General features: G+C 36.4%; 2 protein-coding genes across 3 annotated transcripts; one reads left to right on the top strand and one right to left on the bottom strand.

Annotated features, from left to right (window-relative positions):
* The first annotated feature begins 15,800 nt into the window (after nucleotides 1–15,800).
* On the top strand, nucleotides 15,801–22,329 carry LOC107913656 (ISWI chromatin-remodeling complex ATPase CHR11). Of its 2 annotated transcripts, none has more exons than XM_041102432.1 (25): nucleotides 15,801–16,086; nucleotides 16,300–16,431; nucleotides 16,510–16,616; nucleotides 16,832–16,938; nucleotides 17,026–17,123; nucleotides 17,251–17,430; nucleotides 17,500–17,721; nucleotides 18,085–18,219; nucleotides 18,310–18,592; nucleotides 18,667–18,740; nucleotides 18,942–19,162; nucleotides 19,232–19,319; nucleotides 19,409–19,502; nucleotides 19,596–19,784; nucleotides 19,882–19,913; nucleotides 20,028–20,104; nucleotides 20,194–20,283; nucleotides 20,366–20,435; nucleotides 20,525–20,579; nucleotides 20,663–20,721; nucleotides 20,796–20,961; nucleotides 21,139–21,317; nucleotides 21,413–21,628; nucleotides 21,801–21,899; nucleotides 21,998–22,329. In XM_041102432.1, the coding sequence occupies exons 1-25, from the start codon at nucleotides 15,895–15,897 to the stop codon at nucleotides 22,013–22,015; spliced, it is 3,183 nt and encodes a 1,060-aa protein (XP_040958366.1). In that variant the 5' UTR covers nucleotides 15,801–15,894; the 3' UTR covers nucleotides 22,016–22,329. The 2 variants fall into 2 exon arrangements, with proteins under 2 accessions (XP_040958366.1, XP_040958367.1); XM_041102433.1 differs by having other exon boundaries at nucleotides 20,666–20,721.
* Nucleotides 22,330–22,575: 246 nt separating this feature from the next.
* Nucleotides 22,576–27,381, bottom strand: LOC107913655 (serine/threonine-protein kinase PBL27). Its single transcript, XM_016842306.2, has 5 exons — nucleotides 26,929–27,381; nucleotides 25,864–26,063; nucleotides 25,515–25,704; nucleotides 23,836–24,227; nucleotides 22,576–23,675 (listed from the first exon to the last, which is right to left on the bottom strand). Exons 1-5 carry the CDS (start codon nucleotides 27,068–27,070, stop codon nucleotides 23,052–23,054), a joined length of 1,548 nt encoding a protein of 515 aa, XP_016697795.2. The 5' UTR covers nucleotides 27,071–27,381; the 3' UTR covers nucleotides 22,576–23,051.
* Between the last annotated feature and the right edge of the window lie 573 nt (nucleotides 27,382–27,954).

Below are 27,954 nucleotides of genomic sequence, written 5' to 3' on the forward strand. Positions count from 1 at the left end.
TGTTTGTTCGATTGTAAGTTCGGTAATACTCTGTAACCTTGTTCTGGCTTTAGATACGGGTTAGGGGCATTACATTTATTGGTATCAGAGCTATAGTTTAGTCGATTCTCAAACTAACGTAGCGTATGTGAGTCTAGCCATACAGTCATTATAAAACATGTGATAGTGTGATATCTCCTGACAGTTTAAATCATGTTTTCATATAGTAATGGATTCCAAACGAGCAGACACTGATAATGTAGAAAGTAACACGCCAGCCTCCATTCGCGGAGCAGCATCGTCTGGATCGAGATCCATATCTGAGGGTCGTGGAGAAGAAGCTAAGGAAGCTTTCTTCTAAATGATGAACGAGTGGTTCACTGAGTTTGTCCGAACTAATCTGGCTTCTCAGCAACCTGTACCCCAATATTTTCCCCAACCGGTTCCCGTAGCTCCTCAAGTTTTGGAACGTGTATGCTTCAGTAAACTGCTTGTAGATGAAATTTGCAAATATGAGGCTGAAGAGTTTAGGGCTATAGTTGATGATGATCCGGAAAAAGGCAACTTTTGGCTAGGGAATACGATCAGAGTCTTCGATGAGTTATCTTGTTCACCAATCGAATGTGTTAAATGTATTGTATCTCTTCTGAAAGATGTTGTATACCAGTGGTGGAGTATGTTAATCTCCGTAGTACCGAGAGAATGAGTTACTTGGGAATTCTTTCAGAATGAGCTCAGAAAGAAGTATATAAGTCAACGATTCATCGATCAAAAGCAGAAAAAATTTTTAGAATTGAAACAGGGTCGTATGACCATAGTTGGGTATGAAAAAGAGTTTATCAGATTGAGCAAGTATGCTTGAGAGTGCATTCCAACAGAAGTGGTTATGTGTAAACAGTTTGAAGACGGGTTGAATGAAAACGTTAAGCTTTTAGTCTAAAATTTTGAACTGAAAGAATTTTTTTGTTTTGGTAGATAGTGCACACAAAGCCGAGGATCTTAGTAAAGAAATGAGAAAAGACGATTCTGAGGCTAGAGATTCGACAAAAAGGTCAACAAAAAAATCGTATCATTCATCGTCAAATAAATCGAAGGAATTCCATAATCGTTTGACCGCTTTAGTAGGGTGTTCTAACAAAGATTGCGGAAAGCAAAACGCAAGTTCAAAAGCTCAAGCAACATCAGTAGTGAGCGTTGGTAGTGTTAAGGCCAATAGACCTGAGTGTCAACGATGTGAAAGACGACATTTCGGTGAATGTCGAATGAAGGACAAAGTCTATTTCAGATGTGGCTCGCATGAGCATTTCATTCGAGACTGTTCAAAGTTACCTGAGAAAGACAAACTTCAGACTGTTCGACCGAGCAATACAACTACAAGAGGGAGACCAGCCCGAAATACTAGAAATATGAGTGGTAGCCGAGGTGCAATGAAGGATTCTGCTGTGAGATCCGAGACATGAGCGCCAGCCAGAGCTTATGTTATTCGCGCTCGCAAAGATGTAACGGTGCCATATATTATCACCGTTACTTTTTCTCTCTATAACACTGATGTAACTACTTTGATTGATCTCGGATCAACCCATTCTTATGTTTGTACGAATTTAGTATCTAGTAAGATTTTACCTGTTGAGTCCACTGAATTCGTGGTTAAAGCATCAAACCCCTTAGGTCAGTATGTCCTAATTGATAAAGTTTACAAGAATTGTCCTTTGATGACTCGAGGTTACAGTTTTCCGTCTGATTTGATGCTTTTACTGTTTGATGAATTTGATGTGATTTTGGGCATGGATTGGCTAACTTTGCATGATGCTGTTGTAAACTGTAGACGAAAGCTTATCGTATTAAAATGTCAAGATGGTGAGACTTTTCGTATTGAATCAGATGATTCGAGTGGGTTTTCCATTGTGATATTGGCTATGCTAGCACAGAAATATGTGAGAAAGGGTTGCAATGCTTACCTTGCGTATGTACTAGATACTAAACCGTCTGAACCGAAGATTGAATCAGTGCCAGTAGTTTTTGAATATTCGGATGTGTTTCCAAAAGAGTTACCCTAGTTGCCACTAATCAGAGAGGTCGAATTTGCTATTGCGTTAGTACCGAGAACATCATCTATATCTATAGCTCCGTATAGAATGGCTCCTACAGAGTTGAAAGAGTTGAAATCTCAGTTGCAGAGTTAACAGACAGAGGTTTTGCATGGCCTAGTTTCTCGTCTTGGGGTGCACCAGTTTTGTTCGTTAAGAAGAAAGATGGATCAATGAGATTGTGTATCGATTATCGACAGCTCAACAAACTTATGATCAAGAATAAGTATCCGTTGCCACGAATCGATGATTTGTTTGATCATTTGAAAGGTGCAACAGTATTTTCAAAGATTGATTTATGTTATGTTTATTATTAGTTGTAGGTTAAAGATTTGGATGTGCTGAAAACTACGTTCAGAACTAGGTACGGACACTTTGAATTTCTTGTGATGCCATTTGGGTTAACTAACGCTCCTGCAGTATTTATGGATTTAAAGAATAGAATCTTCAGACCGTATTTAGACAGATTTGTGGTTGTGTTCATTGATGATATCCTGATATATTCCCAAGACGAGTCTGAGCATGCTGAGTATTTGAGAATTGTGTTACAAACTTTATGAGATAAACAATTATTTGCTAAATTTAGCAAATGCGAGTCTTAGCTCTGAGAAGTTGGGTTTTTAGGACACATTGTATCGGTGGAAGGCATCAGAGTTAATTCGAGTAAGATTTCAGTAGTTGTTGATTGGAAACCACCAAGAAACATATCCGAAGTCAGAAGTTTTCTGGGATTTGCTTTCTATTGTTGAAGATTTTTAAAAAGGTTCTCGATGATAGCTACACCGATGATTCGGTTATTGCAAAAAGATGTGATGTTTGAGTGGTCTGATAAATGCCAACTGAGTTTTAACCAGTTGAAAGCACTGTTAATCGAAACACCAGTTTTGGTTCAGCCTAAGTCGGGCAAAGAATTTGTGATTTTCAACAATGCATCGTTGAACGGTTTGGGATGTGTTTTAATACAAAAGGCAAAGTGATAGCTTATGCTTCCAGATGTTAAAGTCGCATGAAAAGAATTATCCAACACTCGACTTAGAGTTGGCTGCTATTGTTTTTGCATTGAAAATTTGGCAACAATATTTGTTCAGTGAAAAATGCCACATATGTACCGATCACAAGAATTTGAAGTATCTGATGTCACAGAAATATCTGAATCTGAGATAGCATAGATGGCTCGAACTGTTGAAAGATTATGAGTTAGTGATTGATTATCATCTAGGGAAAGCAAATGTAGTCGTGGATGCTTTGAGTAGAAAATCTTTGTTTACTTTGTGAGTGATGAATACGTGATTTACTTTGTCTAATGATGGTTCGATATTAGATGAGTTAAAAGCTAAACGAATGTTTCTTCAGCAAATCTGCGAAGATCAGAAATATGATAATGAATTTCAAGCTAAACGAGTACTGTGTGAGTCGACTTCTGATTTAGACTTTCAAGTCAGAACCAATTGTTGTTTACTATTCCGAGGTAGAGTTTGTGTACCGAAGAATTCAGAGCATATACAAAAAATTTTGCACGAAGCTCATAGTGGTAGCTTGTCTATTCATCTAGGGAGTAATAAAATGTACAGTGATTTGAGACAGATGAACTGGTGGTTGGGTATGAAACGTGACATTTTTGACTTTGTGTCCAGATGTTTAATTTGTCAATAGGTTAAAGCCAAACATCAAGTGCCCTCAGGACTGTTACAGCCAATGATGATACCAGAGTGCAAATGGGATAAAGTTACGATGGATTTCGTATCGGGGTTACCCCTATCTCCGGAAAAGAAAGATGCTATCTGGTTTGTTGTTGATCGTTTGACGAAGTCTACACATTTTATTCCGGTACGTACAGGCTTCTCACTTGATAGATTGGTTGAGTTATATGTTTCTGAGATTGTCAAACTGCACGGAGCACCAGTCTCCATTATTTCGAATAGAGATCCGCGGTTTACATCACGATTTTGGAAGAAGTTCCAAGAGGCTTTGGGTACGCAATTGCATTTTAGCACTGCCTTTCACCCTCAAACCAATGGTCTGTCTAAGAGAGTGATTCAGATTCTCGAAGATATGCTTCGTTGTTGTGTTTTAAAGTTCGAGGGTAATTGAGATAAATATTTACCATTGGTTGAATTCACATATAATAATAGTTTTCAATCGAGCATAAAGATGGTACCGTATGAAGCTTTATATGGTCATAAATGCTGAACACGGGGTTGATTTTATCAGAGAGACTGAAGAGAAAGTGAAAGTGATTCGTGACAGTTTCAAAGCCACTTCAGATCAACAAAAATCGTATCCAAATTTGAAACGTAAAGATATTGAATTTCAGATCGGCGACAGAGTGTTTCTGAAAGTATCGTCGTGGAAGAGGATTCTTCGATTTGGTCGCAAAGGGAAATTGAGTCCTCGATTTCTCGGACCATATGATATTATCGAGAGAATAGGGCCAGTGGCATATCGACTTAAATTACCATAAGAGTTAGAAAAGATTCATAATGTGTTTCGTGTATCTATGTTACGATGGTACCAATCAGACCCTTTGCATATAATTTCTCCGACAGAAGTTGAGATTCAGCCCTACATGTCGTATAACGAAGAACCGATCAAAATTTTGGCTCGAGAGATTAAAGAGTTAAGAAACAAAAGTATAGCTTTAGTGAAGGTTCTTTGGAAACATCATGGGACTGAGGAGGCTACTTGGGAACTCGAGGAAAATATGAGAAATAAATACCCTAACCTATTTTCTGGTAAGATTTTTAAGGACGAATATTTCTAAGAGGAGAGAGTTGTAACAGCCCGTTTTTAGTGAAATCAGAATAGTAGTTTTGGGACCACAAATCTAAAGTTGAAAATTTTATTTTAATATTACTTTGTGCTCTTCAGCATGATAACATTATAGTATAAATATTTCGTTAAGAAATTTTACCGTTTGCATGTTCAATTTGATGAAAAAGACTAAATCGCGTAAAATGCAAAAGTTGTGTTCTATTAGCTAAAGGTGTTCAATAGCTATAGAAATTTAAAGTGAAGGTCCTTATATGGTAATTAGACCATTAAAGGTAATAGTGGATGTGCATGGCTTGGTAATTATGAAAATTTTAAAGTTAGGTAAGGGTAATTTGGTAATTAGGTAAATAAATGATAATAAAATAAAATGAAACAAAGGGTCATCCTTTTCATTCATGCATGAACAAATTTTTATAGTAAACAGATACCTTCGGAGCTTGAAAATTTTTGCAAAGAAAACCCCTCGCATGTAAGTGTATTTTAAGTTTATTTTTAATGATTTTTATGTTTTCAAGATCGTTGTAGCTTAACCTAGCTAGCTCGGGGACTAATTTGCAAAATGGTTGAATGTCTAAGGTTTTACCATGAGTACATATTAGTTTTTTGTGAAGTTTAATAGAAGAAAATGAATTATTGTTGTTAGATAAATAACTTTTATTAAGTGAGTTTTGATAAATTTGTCAATTAGGGGTTAAATTGAAAAATGTGAAATATGATGGTGTAAATTCTGAATTAATGAAATGTGTGGGCTACTAAATCTAGAATAAAATTTGGCTAGGCTTGGGTAAGGAGGAAATTGCATGAATTTCATTTTACGAGCCTAGGGACTAAATTGTAAAGAAGTCAAAAGTATAGGGGAAAATGGTAATTTTTCCAAAAACATGATTTTTGGATTGAATTGAATAGAATGAGGTTTAAATTAGTTAAATTTGATTATATAGATCAAGCAAAGCAACGTAGAGAATTAGAGCGGGGAAAAGATAAAGTGTTGGAGTAATCGATCGATTTCCTCTGTACAAATTCGAGGTAAGTTCGTATGTTTAATAAGCATTAAATTATATTTGATTCAAATGCTTTATTATTATATTCTTGATGATGTGACTCCACGAAAATATTCAACGAAGTTTCGACAACTTATGGATCCCACTTGAACCTTAGGAATAGATAGGATACAAATGACATGTCATTAGGGGTTACCGTGTTTTGGGTGCTAGTCTCGTACGTCCTACCGGTGGCTGAGTTTCCAGCATGTGTTACGATTACTTTACAACTTGTGTGAGCAGCACCGTGTAGCTACGTCTTGACTGACAGCTTGTGTGAGCAGACCCAGTTATGGCTCGAGAGAGAGCATTGATATGTGATATGAGATAGTAGTGGTTTTGACCACATGTTGGTACTTAGTGTGCGAGATGCACGCGTATCTGATATTATTCCAAATGGTTCAACAAGCATAGTATTGTTACGAGGTTATAAAAGTTCGATACGAACTAGTACAGGTATTTACGTGAACTACGAGAAGTGGTTTATGTTTGACATATGAATACATGACAAACATGGTTGATGGTTATGTGTTAGGCTTTTGGGCCAAATTGGGTTGTATTGCCTTAATTTTACTTACCTAAATTGTGGTTGAATGGTAAGTTGCATTTGTAGTTATACGAACTTACTAAGATTAATTGCTTACTCTGTTTTATTTATTCGTGTTTTATAGTGATTCAGAAGCTCATTCGGATTGGAAGTTGTCAGAGATTGCATCACACTATCAAACGCTTATTTTGGTACTTTTGATTATATATTTTTGTTTTAATGGAATGTATAGGTATTTTTGGCTAATGGTAGCCTATATGTTTTAGTCATGTATTTACCCATTTGATTTGGCTTGTATTTTGTATATTTTGTTATGTATATATGTGTAAATGGCCTTATCTTATTGGTGGGTGTTTATCATGTAAGTGTGTGCTAGTTGTGAATTGGTATTTTGGGTATCATTTAGTTGATCTTGATAAGTGGCATACATGTTAAGTTTTAGGCACAAGGATACGTATATGTGTTTGACCATTTAGGTAGATTTTGGAGACATATTTGGCATGTTCTAAATGGCCAATTGAGGTGCTTATAAGTATCATGGTTGTATGTGATGTTATAACATGTTATAAGCTTAATATTGGTTGGTTTTGAATGCCTATCTATGTCATAGTTATATGCAAACTGTTGTGTTTAGGTGGGTACCAATGTTGTTGAGAAATATGGCTTGGAAAATGGCTTATTTTTGTCCACACGAGTAGAGGCACAGGTGTGTGTCTCAGCCGTGTGTGACATACGGCCAGGTGACACGGCCGTGTGTCCCTTATAACTTCTAAAGAAAACAAGTCAGTAGCCTTACGTGGACTAGCACACGAGCGTGCGGCTCGGCCATGTGACACAACTCAGTATACCTTTTAGTTTTCACACGGCCTGGCATACACGTGTGTGAGGTCATTTTGAAGCACACGTGGCCTGGAACACGAGCATCTGGTTTGGCCGTGTGACCCAAATCAGTAAGTTACATAGTCACATATATGAGCTGGGGTACGACAGTGTGTCCCTATTTTGAATGCCCATACGGCCTGAAACACGAGCGTGTCTCTTGGCCGTGTGAGACACACGACCTGACCACACGGGTGTGTGTCCCCTGCACCTTAGAGAAATTTCCATGTTTTCAAAAAAATTCCTTGAGTACTCGGTTTAATTTCGATTTGTTTTTATATTCTATTTTGGGCCTCGAGGGCTCGTATTAGGGACTATATGATTGTTTATGAATGGTTTTTTATTTGAATGTGAGATGAACATGAAATATCTATTTGTTTGATTGTAAGTCCAGTAATGCTTCGTAAACCTATTCTGGCTTTGGATACGGGTTAGGGGTGTTACATATTTTCTTTCTTACTTTGCATGAAAGAGAGCAAGCATTCTGCCAACTTTTGTTTCCATTTCAATATTTTGGCTTAATTGTTTCCCAAGCCTTTCCCCATTCACTTACCACCATTTCCATTCAAATCCACTTCCACAACCAACCAAAGCATGATTAATATCATGCTTTACTAAATTCAAATTAGCTTTAGGCCGGTATTTTTTTCGATCAGGAATTGTGAGAAACGTATCCGTACTAAAAATCCTTCAAATCAGTATTCACCATCTCTCTAGAATATTAGGATTGACAAATTCATCCCTTAAAGTTAAATTGATTTCAATTCAAAAAGCACATTGGGTTGGAGTCGTTTTGGCGGACAGTTCGAGAGACAAGCTGGTCGTGCTGTATTTGGATTTCCATGAACAAATCAAGAGAGATAGTGACCAAATTTAAATGTTCCACACGATTGAGGTTGTTAACCTGAGTTGGGTTCTTTAGAACACAAGGCTACCAAAGTTTTGAATTGCGAACGCGTGTATCGCGGTTAGATAATCGGTAAGGGTTGGTTTACAAGGTGTACCGGAATCTACTACAAGAGGAAGAATTGGTAGTTAGGACGTTCTTAGCTGCTATAACCAGTTTATTATTTGGAGGAGAAAACTCATTTTTTGATAATCGGTTCAGAGACCAAACTTCACCGAGTCTAGTGCTAAGGCTTTATAATTCTGCTTACAAAATCCAAATTCATCTTCTAATTTAATTTTACTTTCGATTTCTTTAATTGCTTATTTTTGATACCTCAATTATTTAATTTTTAGACATTTTCAAGTCCCTTAATTTATTCAATTTATTTTTCAGCAGGTCCGTTTGGAGTTGTGGGCACGACTATTGCCATGATTATCGGTTCGATCGAAATTCTGTTCACAAGAAAAACACGAAAGTTGATCATAGTTTTCAATCTATGTGGACTCGACCTACTACTCTTTACTACTGTTTAGAGTTATTTTATTTTATTGTAGGAATTATTTTGGGTGGTTTCGACGCTAATTAAGGAGTCATTTGTTCTGATGTTTAAGACAAAGTATTTCCTCAATTGGACTTGATAAATGGCATATTAGTCTTTCAATCAATTTGCTCATTTTTTATTAGACTAATGACATGTTTTGGTTCATCTACTAATCTAAGTTATCTTTTCGTATTACGATCCGACTACATAATATCACTTAGTATTAGTTAAAAATTGGATAATCAGTGAACTAATAATTGCTTCCATTTTACTTTGCGTGCAAAAACCATTGAGGACAATATACAACAGTTATTAATGTAATTTTCTGATAATTTTATTAAATCAATTTGTTCAAAAAACACACAAGTGTACATAGACGAAAACATTATACTCAGGGTACTAGATCCAACATCTTTCCCTTCAAACCACAAAGAAAAGTCCTACGGCATTCTCTTTCTCTTCCAATGAATACATATACTAAAACAACAACATGTTTGGTCATATATTGCGCTGAGTTCAGAGTATGATGAACCCAATAACCAACCATCAAGAGCTACAACCAACTATCTAGGTGCTAGTCTATATGCATTTAGAGATCTTAAACAAAAGCACGAGAAGGAAAATGAAAGTCTGCTTCTAAGACATGCAAAATGCAGATAAAATCTAGGCCTGTCCCCACCATAATTTAGCCCAAAGACTTCGCTTAAGTGGTGTGGCCACTAAAAGCACTAAAATTGTACTTAGAATACTTCGAAAGAAGCCTTTATGTAACACCTTCACTTGACCTGATCATCGAATCTGGGTGTAGAGTGCCACAACTAGGCCAATTTGGAATAAATATCAAATTTCAAGGTCAATAACTTCTAGACTAATTTTATTAATTAATAGCTATTTACTTACAACAAAAACCTTAAATTTTAAAACAAGCTTTACTATCTTTAGACACATACCGTAAGGGATCTACATAACCAAAACATGCTCCACCTTAAGACGAAGCCTCTAAGTGTACCCACTTTCTATTTCCATGACTCTTACTAACAATAATCCTTGATCCATCACTGTCTAGCTTGGTCCCTCCTCGAGCTATTTATCCTATGATTCCTGCAAACCACAGGCCAACACCTTGGTAAGTTCAATGCACTTAGGAGTTTCTACTGCATTACACTAAATAAACCCTATCTTACAAGGGTTTTTAGATAAAGAAGATTTAGACACACTACTCCCTATTTCGTTTTGACTATTTCGGTGAGCCTGGGTGTCAAACTTCTATTCTTCGTCTGCCTATCTTTAATGGCAGAACGGGTACATTCGTAATTGATTTTCCTTAAGGAGACATAGTGTAACAGCCCATTTTTGTGTCAAATTAGAATAGTGGTTTTGGGACCACAAATCTGAAGTTAAAATATTAATTTTATTATATTAAAGTTTATAGCATGATAGAATTATTAGGTGAAAATTTCGTGAAGAAATTTTATCGTTTACATGCTTAATTTGTTATAAAGGACTAAATCGCGTAACGTGTAAAATTTAGGTTCTATTCAAACAATTTACTATGAAATTAAAACATGAGTGGCCTTAAATGGTAATTAGACAATAATTATTTTAGTGGACAAATTTGGACATTAATTAAGCATTATAAATAATTATAAGTAAGGTTATTATGGTAATTAATAAAATAAACTAAAATTAAATTAAGAAAAAGAAAGACATCATCTTTCTTCTTCATTTCTACTAACTGAATATTAGCTTGGGAAGCCATTAAAGACCATCCAAGCATTCGGCCACCCTTAGTTCTCATGCATGTGAGTATTTTTCGTCCTGTTTTTAAGGTTATTAGAGTCGTTGTAGCTTAATCTAGCTAACTCGTGTCTTTGATTTTCATAGTTTCCAATGATGAGCTTATGTGTTCCTTGATGTTTAATGGTGAAATATGAATATTTGATGTTAGATTTTCATATTTTATAAAGTGATTTTTTTATGAAAATGTAAATTAGGGATTAAATTGTGAAAAGACGAAAATGTGGGGTTAAAAGTGTGAATAAATGTGAAATATAGGCTGCTAGGGGCACTATGGTAATTTGACCAAGCATGGGTCTTGTTAAATTTTATGAATTTTGTGTATTTGTAAAATAGGGACTAAATTGTATGAAATGTGAAAGTTTAGGGCCAAAGTGCAAATTGGCTTAAAAATGTGTTTTTGGACTGAATTGAATGATTATATGATTAAATGAGTTAATTTTGAATACATATAGATCAAGAAAAGAGGAATCCATAATTAGATCGGGGGAAGGGCAAAATTATCGAGTAATCGATCAAATTCGTCAATTCTGAGTACGAGGTAAGTTCGTAATGTGATGATTTCATTATAATGTATGTTAAATGCTTTGATTATGCCTAAACTGTGATTACGAGATTTTCATTAATGTATGAATTGTAAATATGACTTTACGAATAAATTCAAAGATAAAATCGACAAGCTAGAAATCTCGGTTGAACCTTAGGAATAGAATTGGATACTTGTGAAACGTTATAAGTTGATATACCGATTTGGCTTCAGGCTATGATATTAGCACTTCGGGTGCGATTTATACCAAATTGGCTTCGAACCATGCATATCGGATAAATTAGTTTCGAGCCATGATAATATTTCTTTGGATAAGTTACCTTGATTTGGCTACGAGCCATGGTATAGGTACTTATCATATGAGACGTTGGAGTATTCGATTTCTATTCCGAATGGTTCAACGGGTAAATGAATGAGATGATTGAGAAAGAGGTTAGTACGAGATGATACAGGTACGTACAGAACCTATTCGAGTATTTAATAGAGAAAGATAATGAAATGGTATTTGATCATGTTTTAAGACATGAGAAAGGTTTGTTGTAATTGTATATATGGTGATGTTATGTACAATTAGTTGAATTGTATGTATTTGATGTATTGAATTATTCACTTTCGAGCTTACTAAGCTATGAAGCTTACTTCGTGTTATTTTATTATGTTTTATAGAGAATCAAGGCTAGCTCGGATCCAAAAGTCGTCGGGAATATCATCGCGCTATCGGACATCTAAGTTGGTACTTTTGAATTGTATATATATGGTATATGGCATGTATAGGCTAGTGTCATCTTGGTATGTTTTGAGTTATGATATTAGTCATGAGATTTGGCTTATAAAGGTTGGTGTGTATTTGGCCATATGAATTTGTTGTTTAAGTGTTGAGAAAATGCATGTTTGAACTTAAGATGAATTGATGGTTATAGTAAGTTAAATTAATATACTTTTGAGTTAGTTTGGTAGTAAAATTGAAATGAAATGAACGAAGTTTATTAGTTAAATTTTATATAGTATTATGAATGTTGTTGATCAATTTGATAAGTAAATGTTTTAGGCATGATTTAAATGTATTTGAATGTGAAAATGTGTTGGTTTCCATATTGAATGTAAATTGGTTGCGATTGAAATTGCAGGGAAGGTTAGATATTATAAAGGGGTTATATTGAGTTCGCACAAAAAAAATTCCCGAGTTTCCGAATTAGTCCCGAATCACTCCTAACTCGTATTATGGCCTTGATGGTTTATCTAATGGACTTTAAGATTATTTTATATAATATTTGATAATTATTTGTATATTAATTGTAAATTGTCTGATAGGTCCAATAATGCTCCATGACCCTGTTCTGGTGACGGACACGAGTTAGGGGTGTTACACATAGTCTTGACAGACATACCTGCCACTTGTGTCATCCCTCTTAGCACTTCTTTAGGGTCAGGGTCCTCAACTGACCCCTCTATTACAAGTAAACTCACTGAGGTGTTTATGATCGTGTCTCTAACTTACCAGAAATTCTTATCGATAGATTCTTACTGCGATCCTCAACTAATTCTCCTTCCGTTTACCCATACACCAAGCTTTATTGGCTCATCAATCCCCATGACTGACTCTTTTCAGGATACCACCCTCATGCCTTACAACTTTCATGATTACTTTTTCGACGGACTGTTCCCCATTTCTATTATGTTTTTCCTTCATTGACGAACTACCCCATGTTTACTGTCCCAGCGAACTACCCCAGTTGCCAAAGTTGAACTATGATTTTAGACTTTATACCTCTTTGAGGTGTCATATCAAACGACCTTACCGTCATTGCGGTATCACCCTATAGAGCCTACTGACTGCCATCGCAATGTTGCTCTATGGAACCTTATGCTATCGATATTGATTTATCTCATATTCACCTTGATCCTCGAACACCAAAGTGTCCCCCCCACAAGGCCTGCAACTTCGCACATCACAGTTTGTTCCCAACAATCTCGGATGGTGAAATTTTAACAAAATTCCATTTTCTCTTATTCTTGATGCTCAAACACCTCAGTTTCCCCTCCACAAGGTCCAGATCTTCGCACATTAGGGTTTGCATACAACAATATCGTATGGCGATATCTAACAAAAATTCTCATTCTCATATCCTAGCTCCATCTATCCCTTCGATTATTTTCCCACCATTCATTCATGTAATATATGTGTTTCACTTTCATTACTAACATGAAATATGCTATCCTTTTTAAATATGGATTTCTAACTATCTCATGCATACCAAGCTACGTGGCAGATACCATATATGAAACAATCTTATGCAAGCTTGGTATATGCAATCAGTAGAATTCATTCATCATAATAGAACTTAACACAAAACCAAGCCAATTGCGAAGTATTTCAGGAAATAGAGTACAAAAACTCACTAGACACTTCTTTGCCTCCTTCCCCGCTTAGCTTTTCTGAAAGCTAGAGCTTCCACTCTTTTGGTAGCTAAGCATGAAAAATCCAAAATCATGAGTTAAACTTAGTATTTTCATATTAAAACTTAGGTTTCCAGAAAACATGCAGAATCCCCTAAAATGGTTTTTAAAACCCTTAACTTTGTTTTCTAAATCTTATGTACACCAATGGGTTTAGAACCTTACTAACTCCCTAGATTTTCTACATTTCTAAGTAATTCCTCATGATCATCACTTCATGTAGAGCTTTCCATAACTATCGTTTCCTCGAAGCATCTAAGGAAAAAGATGAAGATGGGGAGAAAAATGGAACAGAATCAAGATGAATCTTCTTTTAGAAGTCACCTCTCAGCTATTTATAACCTTTCTTGCACGACCTTCAACCGTGTAAAATCCATCCGTTGATAATCATGGTGTCTCCCACTAAAGAAACAACTGGTTTGAATCTGACCAAACTAGTATTAGATTTTAACCAAGTCCTAAATTCGTTACTATCTTCTCTTGATTTTCTAGTAGAGGTTGCCAACTTATGGCTTCTTTCAATGTAACCTCTTAATTATTTCTTAATTTTTAGTTTCAGTGGAAGCCGGGTGTGACACTCTATACCTTAACACCTTTCGCATTTGTTGTTTAATGATGGTGCATTCAAATTGACCAATAGCATTCGATTCATCCAATGCCCATTCCACAAATGAGTTTTCCCTCTTTGAGCTTGTACCTACCACAGTCGCTTATCTCAGGTGGCAGAAGACCTATCCTTTGGCAGTGGAGGTGATGGTTGGCTCATTATAAACCTTCTCTCTCTTGTAGACCTCTGACCCCTAGCCATTGTAGATTCTTGTGGCGAAAATGGCAAAAGAACAAATGAAAAGCTGAAAGTAAAACATGAGGAAAACCTTTAAACTCTGAAGTTGGCAACAACTAAAGAAAAATGAAGAAAATGTAAGAATTAAAGAAAACATAAATGACTTCATAGATGATTGGAACCCAAATTTATAGATCTTCCCAACAAGATTTCATAAAGGCACCGTTTTGGGCTCAAAGGCTATGGCCAATGGCATCTAGCCATGTACCGTGTCAAACATCTTTCATCATGGTCACTTCTCCCTAAACATAGTCAAATTTATGATGAAACTTCTAGAATGGATGCAATAACTCTTCGCTTTCCACCGGTAAGGGGAAGCATTTTTCATCTTCTTTAAATAGTTACATGGATGAATGTCTCACGAAAGGCCATTGTATAACCTCTTGTTCGATTGAAGGACTATTGTTATACCCCTTTGCTACATAGACACGTGTCAGCATGGCAAAAAACGTTGACTTTCTTTTTGACTCCATTTGAGATAGTATCTTAGTTGGCCACCCATCTAAACTTGGGGAGTTGTAACACCTTTTCATCATCAAAACCACCTGCTTTTAGGTGTGAGCACACTCTCAATTCAATAAGGAGCTTGTTTAGGCATAACTTCTTTGTATTAATCAAGTACATAATAGGATGGGCCCCACGGTGCATACCCTTCACGCCCATAAATATCCTTTAAGCATTTTGTGGGACTGAGTATTTATCTTGCCATGTCACATTTGTGGACATGAGTACCTTACCTATAAATACCCTTACAACGATGAAGAAAGAATTGACCTTTTGAAACCCTTAAGTTACTTTAAGCAAATCTCTCCTTTTTCACCTTAGTTAATCTATCCTCTTTTTTTCTTTCTGACTCTTCTCCTTTCTAGGTGAACCGACCTTCACTGATCCACCACTATGTCCTCCTTTATTGGGCCTTGTATCAACATACTATGTTCTCCTTTAAAGAAACAATAGTGTTTTTGTAATCTTCAACCATGGTGTTCATGTAAAAATGTTCATGAATTGAAATGAATTGCAACTTAGAATTTTAAATATTATTAAAAACTATTAAAAGAAAACTATTATTAAAATTTAAATTCAAATAAGTCGATTGAACTTTTAAAACTCAATCCAAATTAAATTGAATTTTTAAAAAATCGATTTTGAACAAAGTTTAACATGGCAACTCAAATCGGTGAATTGAAGGGTTGGAACTTTGCCAGCTCCGAGAACGAGGACGCTAAGGCCTGAGGTAGGCAGCCAGCGGGTTAAGTAGGCGGGAAACCGTGGTTTCTCTAATTGGCGGGAAATTCCTCAATTGACACTCAATCCACTTCAAAGCATTCAATCTCCCCATCTCCAAATCCAACGGCCACAATTTTACCAACTTTATTTCACTCTCAATTTTATTTTGCGCCCCATAACTTCCCTTACAAATAAATACTCGGCCTTTTCCTTACTCTTTCTCTTTCCTTTCACTGAACGAAAAATAGAAGACAAAGAGAAAGAAGAAACCCTCGATCTGTCAAAGTGATGGCGAAATCGTCGAAGCCGGCGTCGTCTGATGAACCCCTATCCAATGGCTCCGATTCTTCTGAAGATGAGCGAATCAACGACCGGATGGAGGAAGACGACGACGACGACGAAGAGCTCGAAGCCGTTGCACGCTCCGACGCCGCTTCCGACGAAGACGATGAACCCGTCCCTGAAGAAATCGCCGATGAGGTCTTTTACTATTTGCCCCCTCTTATCAACTTCTTTATCTTGCTTTCAAAAATTTTTCCTTTTGGTTGTTGTTTATAGTTAGGGTTTGCTAATGATTGAAAAACTTTACTTTTAAGCTTTTAGTTTTTACACTCTAGAATGAATTATGCTCCTAGGGAAGCTTAATTTCAACTTTAATGTTCCTATCTAAATTAAATGATTTTTTTTTTGTAGGACGAGTCTAACGGTGATGATCCAGAAGTTAGTAAGCGTGAAAAGGAAAGGTTAAAAGAAATGCAGAAGCTAAAGAAGCAGAAGGTTCAGGAAATATTGGACGCTCAGAATGCTGCCATTGATGCCGATATGGTGTGTATTCTATAGAAAAGTTCACATTCAGTTATTTTAAGTATAATTGATGGTTCTTTAATGCTTGATTTGTGGCAGAATAATAGGGGGAAGGGGCGTTTGAAGTATCTTTTGCAGCAAACAGAGTTGTTTGCTCATTTTGCTAAAGGTGACCAATCTTCATCACAAAAAAAGGTGAAAGGAAGGTACACTCTATATACTGCAAAATATGTTGAAATCCGCAATTTATCTTTTTTTGTGTTGTTTTTATGATATTGCTGGTTGTAAACAATGCATTTTTTTTTATCATTTGGCTACTATGATTTTCATTGTTTTTTTTTTTTTTGGGAACTACTTTATATTAAAATTGTTTTGACTTAGACATTCTCTAGTAATGGTTTCCTCCAATTGTTTAATATAGGGGCCGTCATGCTTCAAAAGTAACTGAAGAGGAAGAAGATGAAGAGTGTTTGAAGGAGGAAGAAGATGGTTTGTCTGGAAATACACGGTTGGTGACTCAGCCTTCTTGTAAGTTCTTTCTCTCTTGCTCACCTAGACCTATCAGTTGGAGAAATCAGTTCAACGTTTTTCATTTCTCCATCTCTGTATCTCTAGGTATTCAGGGAAAGATGAGGGACTACCAACTTGCTGGTTTAAATTGGCTTATACGACTGTATGAGAATGGTATCAATGGAATTCTAGCAGATGAAATGGTATGTGGTGTAGCTGTGACTTTAGAGATTGTTTACTGTTTAAGTTCTTTGTCAAGTCTCAATTCTACGGTCAGAACAAGCAGAGATGTCACTGGCTGATGTTTGTTCACTAAATGTTTGAATGCAGGGATTGGGAAAAACTTTGCAAACCATCTCCTTAATGGGCTATCTGCATGAATACCGCGGGATTACTGGCCCTCATATGGTTGTTGCTCCAAAATCAACTCTTGGTAACTGGATGAATGAAATTCGTCGGTTTTGCCCAGTCTTGCGAGCTGTAAAGTTTCTTGGGAATCCTGAGGAACGAGTAAGTTGCTTGATGCATGCTTTTCTGTTTACTCTATACATGATTATTGATGCCTTTTAATTTCTACAGAGATGCATCCGTGAGGAGTTACTGGTTGCTGGGAAGTTTGATGTCTGTGTCACAAGTTTTGAAATGGCCATCAAGGAGAAGTCTACCTTGCGTCGTTTTAGTTGGCGCTATATAATTATTGATGAAGCCCATCGAATCAAGAATGAGAATTCACTCCTTTCAAAAACAATGAGACTCTACAATACTAATTACCGTCTTCTTATTACGGGTACTCCACTTCAGGTATGCATCCAAATGTTCTTTGATATGGAAGTACTTACTGAGTTTTATATGTCTACTTCCAGTCTTGGCGTCTGCTTACTTCACCATAAATGCCTATGCTATTTAATGTTCTTGACTTGCATTTCAGTTGAAAAGTTGGTCTAGCATGTATCCCTTTTTCTTGGTTGGGTCCTTTTTAGGTTCCACCTGTGAGTTTGCTAATATTTTTTTTATCTATTTTCTACTTCATTTGTTATTCATATTAGCTTGATCAATAGTGACTTTTTTTTCTTGTCTTGTTGATTTCTTGTACTTGAATCATTTTAACACTTCATTGTTCAGTACATGTAATAATCTTGGTATCTTTTGATTACTTTTTTGCAGAATAATCTCCATGAGCTTTGGTCTCTTCTTAACTTTTTATTGCCGGAGATTTTTAGTTCAGCTGAAACCTTTGATGAGTGGTTCCAGATTTCTGGTGAAAATGATCAGCAGGAAGTCGTTCAACAACTTCACAAGGCATGTTAAAATGAAAAATTGCCCTTCTTTGTGCCAGGCCTGTGGGTTTGAATGAATAAGTCATACCTTTTTTTGTCTCTGCATCCTTAGGTTCTTCGTCCATTTCTCCTTCGTAGATTGAAGTCAGATGTTGAAAAAGGTTTGCCTCCCAAGAAGGAAACTATCCTGAAAGTAGGAATGTCCCAGATGCAGAAACAGTACTATAGGGCTTTGTTGCAAAAAGATCTTGAAGTTGTTAATGCTGGTGGAGAGCGTAAGCGTCTTCTGAACATCGCAATGCAGCTGCGCAAATGCTGTAATCACCCATATCTTTTCCAAGGTGCTGAACCTGGACCTCCATATACTACAGGGGACCATCTTATAACCAATGCCGGTAAGTTTAATTCCCAGGTGATATAGGCTTTTATTGGTGTTGAATGAGAACTGACCTTACCGATTTATTTCCAGGCAAAATGGTTCTCTTGGACAAGTTACTTCCAAAGCTGAAGGAACGTGATTCTCGAGTTCTGATATTTTCACAGGTAATTTTGAGGGTTGTCTAAAATTATCTATATGTTTATTGATGCCTCTGCAGTGAATGTGAATGTGTCGTCACCTCTGTATGTATTCCATACATTATTCTTCTAATTTTAGTTTGTTTACAGCATTTACATCTTTATATGTTTTGTGTGATTTTCTGAGTTCTTATTTGTGATTTTGCTGTGGGAATTTATTGAATTCAGATGACAAGGCTGCTGGATATTCTTGAAGATTATTTGATGTTTCGCGGGTACCTGTATTGCCGGATTGATGGTAACACAGGTGGAGAAGATCGTGATGCGTCCATTGAATCCTTTAATAAGCCTGGAAGTGAGAAATTTGTTTTCTTGTTATCAACTAGAGCTGGAGGCCTTGGTATTAACCTTGCTACAGCAGATGTTGTCATTCTTTACGATAGTGACTGGTAAGGATCTACCTATTTTTTATTACTTTGTTTACTCATTGGATCTATGATAATAGGGGGATCTTGCAGGAACCCACAAGTTGATTTGCAAGCACAAGATCGTGCTCATAGGATTGGTCAAAAGAAAGAAGTTCAAGTGTTCCGCTTTTGCACGGAGGTCTAAATTTGAAAATTGTCTTTGTATGCTAGTTTGGAAGTTTAGCATAGGCTAAGGATAGGCTCATTTGTTTGGTTATTATGGAACAGTATACTATTGAGGAAAAGGTGATTGAGAGGGCTTATAAAAAGCTCGCCCTAGATGCTCTGGTTATCCAACAAGGACGATTAGCAGAGCAGAAGAGTACGAAGTTTTTATGCAGTGCAATTGTTTTGCATGATGCAATAATTCTGTAGGAGTGTATGTAACATTTCAATGTCTTCCCATTTCTTTCAGCTGTTAACAAGGATGAGTTGCTTCAAATGGTGAGGTTTGGTGCTGAAATGGTCTTCAGTTCCAAGGATAGCACAATCACTGATGAAGACATTGACAGAATCATTGCCAAAGGAGAAGCAGCAACTGCTGAACTTGATGCCAAGATGAAGAAATTTACTGAGGATGCAATTAAATTTAAGATGGATGATAGTATGGCTATCTAACTCTTGTTTTGTTTGTTTAGGAGTTCACTCTCCTATATAAACAATCATATTTTTAGAGTGCTGACGTTTTTCTGTTTATGTAGCTGCTGAATTGTATGATTTTGATGATGATAAGGTATTTCCCCCTTGTTTCTTTCCCCTATCCTTTTTGTTTGGTCTTTGCTAAGTCTACTGTTTTAACAATGCCTGTTATTAAATTGTCTATGGTTTTGTTTTCTTCTTGATAAAGGATGAGATCAAGTTTGACTTAAAGAAAATTGTAAGTGAAAACTGGATTGAACCACCTAAAAGAGAGCGGAAGCGGAAGTAAGTTGGTTGCTTTAGCATTCTACTTTATTTTTGCGTTGTTTATCTTTTACTCTATCTGATCTGTATTTCTCCTGTCCTTCAATCAGTTACTCAGAATCTGAGTACTTCAAACAAACCATGCACCAGTCAGCTCCAGCAAAACCAAAGGAGCCTCGTATTCCTCGCATGCCTCAACTGTATGCCCCTTCTCAAACTAATGTTTGTTAAATATTTTGTATTGTTAGATATTGTAGCTAGTAAAATTTTGCCATTTTCCAGACATGATTTCCAATTTTTTAACACTCAGAGGCTAAGTGAGTTGTATGAGAAAGAAGTACGCTATCTCATGGTATGCATGATATCCTGTTTTTATTTTCTCCATTTACTCGTTGATATTGGTTGAGTTATTTCTTGACTGGTTTTTTCAATTAAAATCAGCAAACACATCAGAAGAATCAGGTAAAGGACACAATTGATGTGGATGAACCTGAAGGTATTTTACTTTTGCCATATAATCTGTTGCTTTATGGTTCACCGTCTTCTTTATGCTCATTTGACTAAGTTCGATTAATTTAGTAGGGGGAGATCCATTAACCGCAGAAGAGTTGGAAGAAAAGGAGAGACTACTAGAAGAGGTGAGTGGAATGTGGCATGTTATGCTTTTTAAACTGGGTGGCTTTACTCAAACTTATTTCTTTTGGTGCATTAGGGATTTTCTTCATGGAGTAGAAGAGATTTCAATACTTTCATTAGAGCTTGTGAGAAGTATGGACGGAATGATATAAAAAGTATCGCTTCAGAAATGGAAGGGAAAACTGATCAGGAAGTTGAAAGATATGCTAAAGTTTTTAAGGAACGCTTCAAGGAGTTAAATGGTAAATGATCTCTAATATCACGTTTTTTTTTTTTTCTTTTGCCTTGTTTGGGTAGGTTTCATGTGACAACATATGCTACATTGATTGTTAAAGTGTTGATTGGTTCAAGTTCCAGTAGCTGGTTCTGGATGAGGTTTTTTATGATAACATTAATTGCTGGATTTTTTTTTTTTACAGATTATGATAGGATAATTAAGAACATTGAACGAGGAGAGGCCAGAATTTCTAGGAAAGATGAGATCATGAAAGCAATTGGCAAAAAATTGGATCGGTACAAGAATCCCTGGCTGGAAATGAAAATCCAATATGGTCAGAACAAAGGGAAGCTGTACAATGAAGAATGTGATCGATTCATGGTGTGTCTCTATATCATTTTTATCATACAGGAGTTTTAGATCCTCCTTATCTTTACTTTTCTGATATGATACCTCTGTGCATTGTATGTAAACAGGTATGCATGGTTCACAAGCTTGGTTACGGGAATTGGGAGGAGTTGAAGGCAGCATTTCGTACATCACCCTTGTTTCGATTTGATTGGTTTGTGAAGTCGCGGACAACTCAAGAGCTGGCTCGGAGATGTGATACCCTCATCCGATTGGTTGAGAAGGAAAACCAAGAATGTGACGAGAGGGAGCGACAAGCCCGCAAGGAAAAGAAACTTGCCAAGGTTCTCATCTTTTACGGCTACCAAAAATACATGCTTGAGTTGCATGCTTGTTATGTGCCATCAATCCATGCTTATAACCCATTTAGAACTATATACATTTCTTTGGTTTAATATGTTTGTACGAGTTTGGTCTTCTGGTTATCATGATCCTCATCTGACATGATATTTTCAGAACATAACACCATCGAAGCGCGGAGGGAGGCAGCCAACTGAGAGTCCTACTCAACAAAAGAAACGCAAGCAGCTATCAATGGATGATTATGCGAACTCGGTTGGTTTTGTACTGAAATCCGAGTTTTTTGTTGATGAAATTTATTTCCTTCACTGTTGTTACAAAAGTGGTATTTGTCTCGTATATCTGTTTTGCAGGGTAAAAAGAGGAAGTGAGCGAGTAATGTGAACTACAAATTTTGGGTCTAAAAGCTCTGATATTTATTTGGGTTTAAAAGCAGAAATATCAGAACGAGGAATTGGGCTGTAGTTTGCATTTGGTATTTCATGGAACTCTTGAGGTTGGGTGGGAATTAACCACCATTAATGGAAGTTAGTTTAGGTTATAAAAGGTGTATAAATGAGTATAGTAAGTTTAATCACAAGGGATTTTTAAGAACAATCTATTCTTACCCGTCTGGATTTGGAACCATATGTATTATGCTGACCATTATTACTGAAATTATATTGGAGCCGGATACGATTATGACCATTTTTTAAAGGTGTATCATTTAAATGACAGGCGTAAAATGGGTTTTATTTTTTGTTTGTTATGAATCAAAATGATTTTAAATGTGGTCTTATCAATAGGTTGGGTTCAATTTATAAGTTGGAACCATGGTTTTTTTTTTTTTAATGTTCAGCAAGAGGTATGGTTTAACTGGTTATTGAGGTTTGGGATTTTTTTTTTAAAAATATTTCCGGTTACAGTTATTTTATACAAAAAAGAAATGATATCATGAAATCTCTTTGTATAAGCTGAATATGAATGCACAAGTAACTATAAGCTGACTCAAAATCCGTACACAAGTAAACTATACCCACCCAGTTCAAAAGATGCAAACACCAATGCACTCCCAGTCAACGTCAATCAATACAATCATAATGGAGGCCAAAAATTACACATCTTCCCAGCAAATCCAGTAACATGAATCTCAACAACAAAAACAGAAAAAGCCTAAATACATAGATTAACATGGAAATGTACCTGTGAATGCCCCCAAATAAATCAACAGCTCCACTACGCGTTCTTTCAACATGATGTGTACATGAATTAACTCTTATTTCCTGGGTAGAAATGGAGAGATCGACTGTCAAGGATTCAAGCTTTTCTTTTTGCCACTGCTGACCCTTTAAAATGATTCAAACATGTTTTCTTTTTTGCTTGAACTAAGCAAAATGACAAGTATTTAGTTTTTTTTTTTGGCAGGTTTCAGTCGTTTCTTCCATTAGAGTCACCCATCGCATTCGCCCGTTTTTTCTCCCTCCAATTCTCACCCCACACTTTAGCCTCTGCAACAGCTCGTTCCCTATCAAGATCGCGATTACGTGATGTTTCCCTTGCTCTAGCAGAATTCATAGGGCTGTCTGTATGAAATTCTTGCTGCTCTGATTCATCCAAACTACCCCATTTCCTCCCTGATCCCTCTCCAGGTTCGTTCCTACTTAACTCTGCACCACTGCTCATTTCCCGAACATGGTTCTTCTTCCTGTAATCAGGCGAATTTCTATGGGTGGACGGGGAACCTACCCGTCCACGTGCATCTGGGCTGTCCAGACCGTCTGCCATACTCCTTCGATCATCCTTGATTCTTTGAGTTGACGGACCAACTCTGTTGCTTTGATTGCCAGGTGCGTTAGGGTCATAGGTTTGCGATGCTAAATATGTAAGTGCTGTCACAACATCGCCTATTAGAGGCCTTGTTGCTGCTTGCTCCTGCAAACACATTGCTGCAACTGCAAGAGCTTGGTACAATCCTCGTATGGGATAACGACCTTGTAGTAGTGGGTCAGCCATTTTTGGAAACTTCCTACGATCTCTGAAAAGTGGTCGTGCCTACAAACCCACCATTTCAGAAAGAAAAGAAGTATTAGAATACACGTTTTAAGTTAAAGCAGTAATGAATAGAAGATGATAATAATTCTGCATAAGCATAAATTTGGAAGAAATCTATTACACCAGAATCTTGTCAGGGTCAGAGAGAAAAGATACTTACCCATGCAACAAGATTCTGCTCTCCTGGAGCACGTGTATTATCAATGGCCTTGCGACCGGTTATAAGCTCAAGAAAGACTACCCCGAAACTGTAAACATCAGATTTTAGCGTGAGCTGCCCAGTCATTGCATATTCTGGAGCACAATAACCATAAGTGCCCATCACACGTGTTGACACATGTGTTTTGTCACCAACAGGACCGAGTTTCGCAAGCCCAAAATCTGATAATTTAGGGTGAAAGCCCTCATCAAGAAGGATGTTGGATGATTTTAAGTCTCTATATATAACAGGAGGATTAGCTTTATCATGCAAGTATTCCAATCCCTTTGCTGCGCCGGCTGCAATCCTCATTCTCGTATTCCAGTCCAGAGGTTCCTTGTCGGATGGAAGATCTGAAAACAATTTAAACAAGGTAATCACTGTGGTCTGCCAAAAGTGTCGTTCTCTAATTCTAACCTGATAGGATATTAATGAAATGAGCGTGGAATAAACCGATGGAGAGAATACAGCAAATGTTTACTGCTATCTTAAATACAAGAGTATCCCCAGAACACAATCCAAAAGTTAATGCTCATGCTGTATGTCGAATAGAAAACATGATCCAACTGAGTAGTTACAGGGATGAGATGATTTCACAATGATAAAAATTAAACCTGGTCTTCATTTCTTTAGGTCAGATAAAACTCCTGCAGAAGCTACTTGGCTAACTTTACTTCATTTTCTCTGCATTACAACTAACTACAAACTTTGTTGGGAACAATGTAAGTCAGAGATTTTACTTTTGAAAACTTAAACCCGGTTTGGAACTTTTGGAATCATATCAAATATTAGGCATCCGAATCTCTGGCCGAGGAATCTATGCACAGATGTAGATTTTGTCAGCAACAAGTAAAAAGTGCACATAAGGAGACACTCCGTAGATATTAAGTCAAACTACCATCCAACTTCATAACCTTTATTGGTCATATGGCACTTGCAAAGATATTGATCAACATAATTGACCATCTCTAGCATGAGGAATCTGATAATTCCATTTTTACCAAAATATTAAAGCCCAAACGGAGGGGAGGGGAGGTGTTGCAATTATTTTTTTTAAAGCATGCCATCAATTGATATTTATGTTTAGCAATTCTAACAACAGTTTAGGACACTATGAAGAAAATTTTAGCCACAGCCTAATGACCAGGCAGTGCTTTAAAATATACTAAAAATCTTTTGGAGAGCTCAAAGTGGCATTAAGGAAGAAACCAGGCATGGAAAGAAACAATAGAATGTCTGGTTACATATTGTCTAGTAGCACAGATGAAGGCACAAGCAATCAACAACCACTAATTCAGTGCAAGAAAAGCCATTCATTCTCCCAACAATTCTACAAATATTTCTATCTTTCTAGTAGGCATTAACTCTACATAATCGGTTAAAAGACATCTATAGAAGGAAGTATTCTTAGTCTAAAGTTTATCCAATGCTGCTTCATCACTAATAACTTGGTAAATTAAGGCTACAAACCTTCTATTGCAATTAACTCGATTGAAAAATTGTAGAACCTGAAGACAGGCAAAAGCAAAAAGCCATGCATGTTCATTGACGTGAAATTACTTCATAATTAATCCTGAGGATGCAATTCAGATTTCAAGTTGCTGCAAGTACCATGAACACTAAAACACCAGCACCCTTACCATGTAAATGATCCTCCAAAGACCCTAAAGGCATAAACTCGTAGACAAGGAGGCGTTGGTCCCCATCGGCGCAATAACCAATCAAATTCACGAGGTTTGGGTGGTGTAAGAGGCTAAGCATGAGAACTTCAACAAGAAATTCTCTATTTCCTTGAAGGCCGTTTCTATCAAGCTGTTTGACAGCAACTACCTGCAAACATAAAACAATTATTATTATTAGCATATGATTTGCATTCTAGACGCCTGTAATTCAACACAAACAGTAAAAGTGCAATAATGTGCTTTATAACTTAAGAACATGCTTAAAGCACAGTGTCATTGACATCTATTAGAAGTATCTCTTACAGACCTGTCCAGTACTTTCCAAGCGGCCCTTATAAACACGTCCAAACCCCCCTTCTCCTAATAGACATTCTGGCCTAAAGTTCTTCGTGGCAGCAGCAAGCTCTCGGAAGGTAAATGTTTGTGCTGCAATATTTGCTGTTGGTCCATCTTTAGGTACTGCTGGTTCCTTCTTAGGATCAGAAACACTCCGAGATTTTGATTTGTCTGTTCAAAGAAGTGACTCAGATACATCGGAGAAAATGAAAGGATGACAGTAAACAATAGAATTATTACAATTAAAAGGGAAAAAGAAAAGTTAAAAAGCTGCATTCCAGTAATTGTGGCATAAAGTGAACATAAGAGCTCAATGCAAGTTTAAACTTTCAACCGCAAGAAAACTAAGTCACCTTGAAATAAAGATTAAACCTTTTATAACATTAGAATTGTGTAATATACTTCTTCAATAGAATACCAAGTCCGAGATGAATGTAAACTGTTGTGAATTCATGACTTAGAAACTGCATTTTACATTCTAAATGGAATATAGGAGACATTTAAAATGCATTTACTAGCATTTAGTCTATGTTAGCTTAATGGTTGTGGATGAACAAGAACTTTAAAGAAAATGAGAAAATCTGCATTCCTAAACCTGAAATCAGACTTACAACCTATGTAGCCTGGATTCTTCATTCTTCTTGAAGTACCCTTTTGCAACACATGGATATGAATATATGACCTCCAAATATATGAAAAAACTTTGAAAATTCTAACCATACTTGTGCAAGATACATACCTATATTGGGCAGTCACGAAGCCCTTCATGTAAGTAGAATTCAAAATATTTTACCAACAAAAGAATCACTAACCATTAATTCATATAAACACTCAAAGATATATTGATAAACCATCTAAATGGATCAAACACCCTAAAACAACCATTGATGTATCAGATCAAACCAGCAACATTTTCTAACAGCTAAATGCCATCGAAAACTTGAAAACGAACTCATAAAAAACAGAGATTTCAACATTCTCCAGCTGATGCATAAAAAAGAGTGAAGTTTGGGTAAGAAAAAGAAAAACATTTTACCTGAATTAACTCTGTTAACATGATGAGGCTGTCCAACTGAGCTGTCTTTAGTTGAATCCTTTTTGCTCAGTTCTTTCACACTGCCCCCACCATTACTGCCTGCCTTGTTCGATGATCCAAAACAAGGAAAACACCCACCCATAATCAAAACCCAGAATTCAAAAAAAAAAAAAACCCCAAAATTGAATACAATTCTTCAAAATTTACTCCACTTAACCAAATAAAAAGAAAAACCCAGCTCCGAAAATTTCCCCTTAAAGTTACAATCTTTAAAAATCCTTAGTTTCCCACTTCAAATCCTGGACGTCTTTATGATCTCAAGTGCCCATTTAAGACACAGATCGAGACCAAAGTGGCAGATCAACAAATGGAAGAAAGAAAAAGAATCATAAAAACAGGAAGGTAAAGAGAAAGAAAAGAAAAAATAGTTTAATGGGAAGAATAAATGGTGCAGTCTCGTATTATTACTTTTACTTACTTGAGGTTTACCGTTGGTGAGTGTTTGAAAAGGGTAAAAGTAAACTTATCTCATTCAATAATAGTCATAGCGGTTGGGGGGTCCCACCGTAGGGGATGTGGTTTCCACAATCCAGTTTCAAAAATCAAAATGCTTTATTTAAACTTGAAAGAAAAAGGGTGGGCGAATCCCCGAATCCAAGTATGATGACCTTGAATTTTGAGTCGTTGGATTTAGGTACAAAAGGAGCATCCTCCATAACCAAGTTTAATTAATCAGACACATTAGGTTACTAATTTCATTTTTACTTTTTCTTTATCTGAAACTACGACCTTTTGTTTTCCTTTTTATTCCAAAACAACTATTTATCTAAGAAATTACGTATAAAATATAACTACTAAAAATTCATTTTTCTAAGAAATATCAAAATTTTAAATCTATGAAAATAACCATACATGCTACCCTCAACATCACTTCAATTTTATCCTTTTAGTCAAATTCCACATTTAATTTTTTTCATTCAAATCTTATTCTCTATTGATTTATAAAAATATAATATTTAAACATAT

Source organism: Gossypium hirsutum, chromosome D10 (assembly GCF_007990345.1).
Source record: "Gossypium hirsutum isolate 1008001.06 chromosome D10, Gossypium_hirsutum_v2.1, whole genome shotgun sequence".
Classification (NCBI taxonomy): domain Eukaryota; kingdom Viridiplantae; phylum Streptophyta; class Magnoliopsida; order Malvales; family Malvaceae; genus Gossypium; species Gossypium hirsutum.

Coding starts and splice junctions, on each gene's coding strand:
- LOC107913655 (XM_016842306.2), bottom strand. CDS start 27,070: ATGGGTGGGTGTTTTCCTTGTTTTGGATCATCGAACAAGGCAGGCAGT. Junction 24,228..25,514: donor TTTGGAGGATCATTTACATG/GTAAGGGTGCTG, acceptor AATTGTTTTCAG/ATCTTCCATCCGACAAGGAA. Junction 23,676..23,835: donor AGCAGAATCTTGTTGCATGG/GTAAGTATCTTT, acceptor GTGGGTTTGTAG/GCACGACCACTTTTCAGAGA.
- LOC107913656 (XM_041102432.1), top strand. CDS start 15,895: ATGGCGAAATCGTCGAAGCCGGCGTCGTCTGATGAACCCCTATCCAAT. Junction 19,785..19,881: donor TAAATTTAAGATGGATGATA/GTATGGCTATCT, acceptor CTGTTTATGTAG/CTGCTGAATTGTATGATTTT. Junction 20,436..20,524: donor AAGAAGTACGCTATCTCATG/GTATGCATGATA, acceptor AATTAAAATCAG/CAAACACATCAGAAGAATCA.